This window comes from Arachis duranensis, chromosome 7 (assembly GCF_000817695.3).
Source record: "Arachis duranensis cultivar V14167 chromosome 7, aradu.V14167.gnm2.J7QH, whole genome shotgun sequence".
Taxonomy (NCBI): domain Eukaryota; kingdom Viridiplantae; phylum Streptophyta; class Magnoliopsida; order Fabales; family Fabaceae; genus Arachis; species Arachis duranensis.
The window spans coordinates 38,255,637-38,265,168 of NC_029778.3; the positions used below are offsets into that span (position 1 = coordinate 38,255,637).

The 9,532-nt window shown below is 39.2% G+C and overlaps 2 protein-coding genes across 2 annotated transcripts; both read right to left on the minus strand.

Moving 5' to 3' along the window:
• Positions 1 to 683: 683 nt before the first annotated feature.
• On the minus strand, positions 684 to 1,973 carry LOC107458589 (uncharacterized). Its single transcript, XM_021126736.2, has 2 exons — positions 1,440 to 1,973; positions 684 to 1,352 (listed from the first exon to the last, which is right to left on the minus strand). The coding sequence occupies exons 1-2, from the start codon at positions 1,971 to 1,973 to the stop codon at positions 684 to 686; spliced, it is 1,203 nt and encodes a 400-aa protein (XP_020982395.2).
• Positions 1,974 to 3,776: 1,803 nt separating this feature from the next.
• On the minus strand, positions 3,777 to 4,448 carry LOC107458588 (zinc finger protein 4-like). Its single transcript, XM_016076811.3, has one exon. It carries the CDS (start codon positions 4,446 to 4,448, stop codon positions 3,777 to 3,779), a length of 672 nt encoding a protein of 223 aa, XP_015932297.1.
• Between the last annotated feature and the right edge of the window lie 5,084 nt (positions 4,449 to 9,532).

Below are 9,532 nucleotides of genomic sequence, written 5' to 3' on the forward strand. Positions count from 1 at the left end.
TGCTTCTAGGAGGCTGGCCGTCTGTCTGGCCACCTCCTCCGCTCTTTCCGCCGACATCTTTCTCCTCCGTTGGGCCACCGGGCGTGCTTCCGCCTTGACGGCTAGATGATGCGAGATGATTTTTGGGTCTATGCCCGGCATGTCGGCTGGAGTCCAGGCAAACAAGTCACTGTTGGCTCTTATCATTTCGACCAAAGTCTCCTTCAACTCGTGTGGGAGGTTTTTGTTAACGAATGTGAATCTTCCCTCTTCGTCACCGATTCTGAACTTCTCCAGATCCCCTTCTGGTTCCGGTCTAGGCTTGTCGTCTACTCTGGCATCCAGGTCGGCTAGGAACACACCGGACGCCTCCTTAGACTTCTTTCTGAGGGAGAGGCTGGCATTGTCGCAAGCGACCGCCGTCTCAAGGTCTCCCCTTATGGACCCTATGGATCCGTCATCGGTAACGAATTTCATGATCAGCAGCTTTGTGTTGATTATGGCTTCGAAATCATTGATCGTTTTTCTTCCCAGAATGATATTATAGGCGGTGGAGTCTCGGAGGATCACGAACTCGGCCATCGCCGATCTCCTGCCCTGGGGCTGCCCTATTGAGATTGGCAAGGATATTATTCCATCCGGTTTGATGAAGTGGTCGCCCAATCCTATTACCCCGTGTTGGTGAGTCGTCAGATCGGCATCCTTTAATCCCAGCGCGTCGAACACGTTGCGGAACATGATGTTTGAATCTGCTCCTGTGCAACAAGGATGCGCTTGACGAGACCGGTCCCTACTCTGGCCGTTATGACCATGGGTGGGTTTTCTGGGACGTCGTTGAACCATTGGTCTTCTGGGCCGAAAGAAATGAATGGAGGCTTCTTAGAGTTTCGCGTCGACGAGGAGGAGATCGACAATATCTTGGCGTCCTTCTTGTGTGCGGATTTGGATCTTGGTGCGGCGTTTTTGGCCGTCACTACGTTTATCACGGTGAGGCCGTGTTCTCCACCTTCTGGCTCTTGTCGCCTTTTTGCCGAACGGGTTTTGCCTTCCTCGTCTTGGTCGCGGTAGCGCCTCCTTGGCTCCCTGATTAGGTAGGAGAAGGCCGCCAGTTTACCTTCCCTTATCGCTTGTTCCAATGCATCCTTCAGGTCGAAACAATCCTGCGTTAGGTGGCCGTAACCCTTGTGGTAATCACAATAAAGGTTCTTGTTCCCTCCGGTGCGGTCTTTGAGTGGTCGGGGCTTCGGCAGGATTCCTTTCTCGGCTATTTGTTGGTAGACTTCCACGATGGGGAGATTGAGCGGAGTGTAGTTAGTGAATTTTCCGACTCGGGGGAATGTCCTCGGTGCCTTACTCAGCGCCTCTTCCCTGGTCTGTCCCTTTGGCCTTTCCCCATTGCCCTATTGTCGGGCTTGGCTGTAGCTGGGCTGCCATTTGTTGGCGGCCACAACTCGGCTAACTTCCTCGTCGTTTATGTACTCCTTGGCCACCGTCTGGATTTCATGCATTGTCCAAACCGGTTTCGTGGTAAGGTGTTTTCGAAAGTTCTCGTTGAGGAGGCCGTTTGTCAGGCAAAGACTGGCCACCGAGTCGGTTAAGCCATCGATTTCCAAGCATTCGTCGTTGAACCGATCTAGGTACCTCCTGGTCGGTTCTCCTTGTCTCTGGGTTATCCCTAGAAGGTTGATAGGGTGCTTGGCCTTCGCTATCCGTGTTGTAAATTGGGCCAGGAATGCACGACTGATGTCCGAGAAACTGTAGATGGATCCTTGCGGGAGGCCGTTAAACCATCTGATCGCCAGCCCTGCTAAGGTTACTGGGAAGGCACGGCATCTTACCTCGTCCCCCACTCCCTCCAGATTCATTCTGGCCTCGAAGGCCGTGAGGTGTTCTAGAGGGTCTTGAGTTCCGTCGTACCTCATGTCCGTTGGTTTGTCGAAGTGTTTCGGCAACCGGACCTCGAGGATAGATCGGTGGAACGGGGTGACGCCCATTATCACGGGTTGTCGTGTTTTTTCGGGTCTCCTTTCCCCGTCTTCGCGGCCTCTTGCCGCTCGGCGGGTTAGTCTGCCACGGGAGTAGATGATCGTGTCGTTTCATCTTCTCGGTATGGGAGACTCCTCCCGCGTGCTCTCCGCTTCCGTTCGGGATACGGATGTACGCCGCGGGCGGCTTCGGTGAGAGTCTTCCTCCTCGCTTCCGTGAGACGGGGTATAGCTGGGATCGGTAGTTCGTCCGTCCCGCTCCCGGTCGGCCAGCTGTCGCTCTAAGTTCTGGACCCTGTGGCGTAGCTCCTGCATTATTATGGCGCTATCGCCGCCCGTTCCCCCGAATGGTTGTGTTCTCGTGTGTTGTTGGGGGACCTCCGCCGCCCCCTTAGCGAGGCGACGGAGGCTGCCCCCTCCGCTCCGGCTGCTCGAGCTTGGTCTCCGGGACCCAGCACAACTTCCATTTAGGCAGGAAATCCCCACAGACGGCGCCAATGTTCGGTTGTCGGTTTTCGGACAGATCGGGTGAGTAGGTGAGGGAGTGAGGACGCCCTAGCTTTGGTCGCACTGGAATCGGGTTTGCCGAGTAGCCGAACACTTGTTGCGGAGAGAGAATGAGGGGGGGTGCCACCTGCAAAGACACTCCGACGCTCAAGTCAGCGATGTGCAGGCGGGCAGAATAGTTAGGTGAAAGGATATGACGTACCTTGGGGAAGGACAGGTCCTTCCCTATTTATACTGTGTCAGAAGTGGGCCCTGAGGGGACGAGCCCACTTTCCGCGAAGGTTCCTCCCAGCTGTGTTAGGGGAATGATGAGGACGCGTGTCCAGATGCCGTGGCAGACGCTAAGGGCTCGATCGCCCGGGTCGGGTTCCCAATGGGTCGGGTCGACCCGTGCGTGGCTTGGGCCAGACCGTAATAAAAGTAAAAAAAAAATGACTGTTCTTATAATAAAAAATTTTATCATTCTTTTCTTAAAATAAGTATTTTTAGAATTAAAAAATCAAATACAAAATAACTTATTTATATATTACTTTTAATATAAATATTTATTGTTTAAACTATTGTTTGAACGAGAGCTGTTCACCTAAATTTGATCATAGTCTATCTATCATCGTCTAGAAATCTTGGGTTAGAAACTCACTTATAACTTAAAAAAAAAAAATTAGATATGGTTGGACCATTGCATACTCGTTGCTAACGAAATATGTGCCATATCGTGCCAATGTTTATGGACGACCTAACAATCGATCAATGTTACCCTCGAAAAAAGTTTTGTTTGCCAATTTTCCCAACGATTCAAAGCTTTATGGACAGCTGAGCCGTGGCCAATGAGCCGGCCCAAATGCACCGTCGATGTGACCATCCGTAACGGACGCCTACGTAGCAGTGATTCCTCGTTTGAAAAGTTGATTCCGACAATTATATAGTTGTAATATGATGTTACTAGATATAATTTCCCCAAAAAACATTTTGAATCAATTCCGCTATGGTTTATAGCCTTGTTACTTTGATTCCTCTACGTTATATATGCCGATTTATTTTGGTTTGAAATTATTTCAAGGAGGCTATATAAGGAGCAAGAATAAATGTAAAAGATTGATATGGGATAAAAGTTCTCAAAGTCAAAGAACAAAATTCAACTAAGGAAATAACAAAGAGAAAAGTAACATTAGTAATAAAGCAACAATAAGAACCGAAAAGCTTAACTAAAATTAGACTAGATGATGATGCCTAGATAGTCGAGGCACTAAAGAATAGAACTCAATCGATTTCATCCCTTGAGGATAAACAATAAAGTTTATCTAATTAGTTATTTCTAAGAAGGCTACCGAGATTAGCATGAACCATAGAACTTCTATCACCCGGAACTTCTCTCGATGAAGGAAGTTGAGTAATTCCAAAACCAAATCCAGCATCTCGGTGGTGGCCGTGGTGGCGAGAATTCAGAGGAATGTTGCGTAAGCCTTGGTTTCCATAGCTAGATGATCCTGAACGAAAACCAGGCATGGTGCAAGGCATATGAAGTATGTGGTGGTGCATATGTGCACCTTGATACAAAGGTATTGAGTTTGAGCCACGGTAGGGTAGATAATTTGTCATGGTTGTTGGGTATGCACATAATTGATGACTAGCATCAAGCGCAAATGTTCCCCTGTTAAACATTTTGTCCATTTTTGAGAGGACTCTCTCGCGCTTATGAGCATTTTGATGTCCGCCTAATGCTTGAGAGCTGGCGAATTTCTTGTTGCAAAACTTGCAAGGAAACAAGCGTTCTTGCTTCGTCTGGTTTTCAGCAGTTTTCAAGGATTTGAATGTGAAATTGGAGGATGAGTCGCCAGTTTCCATGTTATTGTTGTTGCGGCCAAGACTCAAAGAAAGTAACACCTCTGAGTCATGGTCCGCGGCTGGTGGCTCCTCTAACTTGCGCTTGAGATTTCTACTTACAACATCTCCACCAGCATGGAATATTTCCGACATTATCTTCAAAGAAGGTTGGAGATTTTTGTGATGTTTTTATGGGATTTTGTAGGCTTCATAAGAGGGTATTTATAAATATTTGAATGTTTGATAAAAGGAAAAATATCTGGGATATATGCAATAGGTTAGCTGGACATAGTAGCATAAATTTGATGGGAAAAAGGATATAAATATTCAATAAGCTTTGACGTGTCACACACAACATGATGGATAAATGTGTAACTTTACAAAATTTAGTTTGCAAGTGATTAGTTATAGTCTTATACTACGTACATTTTCTAGAATATATAACGCATTGATTTATTTATTTACTGGTATAATTTGTAAATTCACAAAATCTATGTTGAAGTTATTAATTAACTTTGATATATAATGTAAAGAAGGGTGTTAGGAAACTAATAAATTTGGTGATTTATAAGTATCAATTAGTTATTATTAGTGTTTTTAATAGTATGAAATTTTATTCAATAATATAAAATTATATATATTTTTTACTAATTAAATACTAGCCAAATTTTAATAAAAGTGTTAGTGCTCTAAACTTTCTCATAATGGAAATACTACAGCAATTTACACAAGGCTCTGATCATATCGGCCCGATAAACTTTTCAAGCAACTAACAAAAAATTAGAGACATGTTTTTAGTAATTAAACAATAGAATAGAGACACGATGATAAAGTTGGGTATATTGGTAAAAATAAGTTAACATGTATTGATAAAGTTGGGTTTTAGGATTATATTTTATTTATTTTCTTAGATTTTAATCAAATTTTTTATATTTTTTAAAAAAAATTTAATAAATAATAAAATATTTAAAATTGAGATAGTATTTTTATATTTTTAAGAGTTTTGAATTTAAAAACTAACAAGAATCAAAACATTTTATATAAAAAAAACACACACACACAAAGACAACAAAAGCGTTGCACAAAGAATAGAAATATAGCTGTAGGAATAGAAGCATGGCTCAAGGAATTAAAGCTACGCACATATGGCGGGAAAAGATGCACGTCTGGCGGACCCTATTCAAGCTCCAGCACTTCCGGCAGCGATGTCCTGCGCTTGGCGAACAAGCTCCTACTTTCGGCGGCCTTCCCCTCAGGCCCGGCGGCTTACATTTCATGCTCGGCGGAGCTACTTCTCCTAGAATATGTTTTTGAACTTTTTGTCCAATTTTCTCTAATACAAATCCGGATTAAACATAATTACAGCTCTTTAGATGTAATAATTAAGACTCGATCTTAATTATCTGTGTCATTAGAAGTCTTAATCACATCTAAGATATTCATGATTCTAGAAGATCAGTTATTAACTCTTTCTAGAAATATAAAGATTTAGTTATTAGGATTTAATTTGAATTAATACTTTTTATCTGAATTTGAAGTCAGTAAATAGTTATCTTATCTTTAAAAGAGAGGTAACCCTATATATATACAAGAGAGGTAACCCTTAGGGGGGAGGATCTTCGGATCTCTCACGTGTCTCTCTTTCTCTTTTTCTTTTATTTTGTTTTCTTTTACTTTTTTATGGATAACTAATCATTTGTCAAAGAATTAGGAGCTCTATTTATATTTTCTATAGGTTATTAATCTACATTTATTTTATTTTAAAATTTTATATTGATCTATTTCATGATTGAATTATTCGTTTTTCATTCAGATTAGTAGCATCAAAAGGTATACTAATCTCTTTTGAATTCTTTTATTACAATCGGAAGATTTGATATTTGAATTGAAGTTTGAAAACTCTTTCACATGACTCTTTGAATTCGGTTAGGAATAGTGGTTCAATTAGTGTGCGACACATAGATAATTTTTAATCACTCTAATTTTGAATAAGTGACATATAATAATTTTTAATCACTCTAATTTTGAATAAGTGACATATAATTCGCGTTAGAATAACTTTTGAAAATTGTGTTTTCTTCCAAGATTTAACTGGACAAAACTAAGAACTACTTTTAAATCTTATTTGAATCTAAAATAAGTTTTTGTGCTTAATCTCTTGATTAATTAATTGACAACTAATTAATGCTTCAGAAACTAAGGAGCCAAGGAATTAGAAATCAGTAACTAAAGATTTATCGTAAAAGATCTTTACAACTTCAAGATAATTAAACAAGGTTTGATTTTTCTAAAAGTATAATCATCTGTAAAACCTTTGACTCTCAACATTATTGTCTTCTCTCAAATCAACATTCAAGCTCTCTGTCCGTAAGCATTCAAGTTCTAAAGCTCTCAATCTTACCCTCTTTAATCCAAGTTCTTTCAATGTAATTAGCTATTTAATCTTATATTTGCTTGCTCAATCCTTTAATTCTAATGTGAACGATATTCACTCACTGTGGTATTACTTGAGCGATCCAGTGCACTCACTAATATCTGTGAGCTTTAATTTTTGTTCATCATGTATCTTATATAGAAATCGACTCCAAAATATTTATTCAAGGAGTTTTTGCAACTAATAATCTTCAAATATACATTCTTGCATGTAGAATTTGATAAACTTTTACCAGTTAATATTTTATGCCGGGATGAATTTTATAGATTTCTTTTAACTATAATCTACCTTTTCAATGCAAAAATTATAGAGTAATTAGCTTATTTGTCTGCTTAAACAAGTGTTAAAAATTCAAATTCTGCTTTGTGTATAGAACAATTTATTAACCAACGACAAACTTTTAAATAGAATTCAAATTGGCAACAGATTAGTCATTGATTTATCAGAATAATAGATACGGTAGGAATTAGAAGATATATTGTTATAGTTAGAGCTCAGAAGCATCAAAGTAAAAAAAAAAAGCAAAGAGAGTAGAGAGATAACAATAAAAGAGAAAAAACTGAATTCTAAAATTGTATTGGTTAGTGCATGTAGCATGAATACAAGTGATACATTTATACATGAATAGCTCAAGACTACTAGCTAACACTAGCCAATCATATATAACCTAAAACATCACTAACATAACTAACTATACAAGTAGCTTACTACCTAACATTCTCCCTCAAACTTATTAGTGGATTCTCAAACACTCTATATTTGTATTTGAACCTATGAAACAAGTATAAAGAAAGTGGTTTGGTTAGAGTGTCAGTAATTTGATCTAATGCTAGTATATTGACGACAAACAATTCCTCAGACTAATCTTATCCCTAACAAAGTGCAAATCTATTTTAAAATGTTTGTACCTGTCATGCAATATAGGATTAGCTACTAATAAACACAGACTTTGGCTATCTGAGTATATGTTAGGAGGCACTGATTGAGGGACTCGCAATTTTGCCAAAAGTTGTTGTAATGTAATGATCTCAGTTTGCACAGCTGCAAGGGAATCATACTTTGCCTTTGTCTTCGACCTCAAGACTTTAAACTTCTTTTTACTTTTCCATGAAACCATATTTCTTCCAAGGTATATATAATATCCACTAATAGACCTTGGATCATCAAGGTCAGCTCCCTAGTCAGCATCTACATAAGCAATCAAACAAAAATTAGCGCATTTGTGAAATAAAAGACTATTACCCACTGTTCCTTGTACATAATAGAATATTCATTCTACAGCTTTTCAGAGCATATTGTGGGATGGTGCATAAACTGTGACACTTTGTTCATAGAGAATGATAAATCTGAGTGAGTCACTATCAAGTATTGAAGGGTTCCCACTATTGAACAATATTATTTAGGATCATCATATGCTTCAAAATCATCCTTTGACAATTTCAGAAAAGAGATCATAGGGAGTATGCATTGATTTGGCTGTATCCATGGCTGCATTGTGAAATAATTAAGATGCATACTTGGTTTAATTGAGCATAATTCTACCCTTATCAATATAATTAATCTCTAGGCCCAAGAAGTAATTTAATTTTCCTAGGTCCTCGAGAGGAAAAATCTGATTGAGCTATTTGATGAGAACATCAATTTCATGAATAGAACTACCTATAAGAATGATATCATCCACATATGCTAAGAAATATAAAACATATGTGTTAGTCCTTTTAACAAATAAAGAGTGATCAGATTTTGTATGTTGAAAACTAGAGGGGTCTAAAATTTTTGTTATAGTTTGAAACCATACTCTTGGGGCCTGTTTTAAGCCATATATGGTTTTATGTAGTTTGGACACCATAACAGAGTCAGATGAGTAAAATTTCTCTGGTTGATTCATGAACATAGTTTCCTCAAGAAATCCATTTAAAAAACCGTTATCAAAATTGAATTGATGCAAATTCTAACCATTAGTAAGAGTAAGGGAGCGGATAATTCTTATAGTTTGTGGCTTAATAATAGGACTATATGATGACAAGTCATCATATACCCATTTTTCAAGCTAATTTCACTTGTTTTGATAGCATTTATGCACTTTCTTGCATCCTAAGTAAGTGATTTGGAGTGAAAATGCATAACTTCTTTAAATCAAGCAACCACCATGAAATTAATGTTAATCCATGAGGTTTAAGCTAATTTTAATTGAATTTTAATTGATTTATAAGCCTCTTGAATTTAGTGATACTTGGAGTGGTTGTTTTGGTTTATTATAGGTGAAGAAAAGAAAAGAAAAGGAAAAGCGTGGCCTAAGAAGTGTGGCCTAAGGAAAGGAAAGCGTGGCCAAAGCCATATGAAGCGTGCCGCATGCTAAGAGGGAGGCAACATTGCCCTCCACAAGGGCAGACTGCCCTCTAGGAGGGCAACATAAGGAAACCAAACAATGAAGGCAACTCTGCCCATTTTAATTCATTTCTTCACCAAATCAAAAGCCCATCCAAATCCCAAAATCCAAGAATAGAAAGTGTATAAATAAGAGCTAGTTTGATGTAATTAGGACCTGGACTTGAACCTTTTGCTTAGCTTTTGAATTTTTCACTTTCTTTTGAGCTTTGAATTTTACTTTTGCACTTGGGAACTTCTCTTGGTGTCTTCACCGAGATTTCAGAGAATTGGGGAGGAGAATTGATCTCTCTTCTTCCTCGTTCTTGCTTGGGTCTTTTTAATTTCCTTGTTTTGATTCTTGGGTGTTAAGAATTGAGGAAATTCTGTCTCAATCTCCACTCAAGAACTCTTTAGTTTCTTTTCTGCATAATTA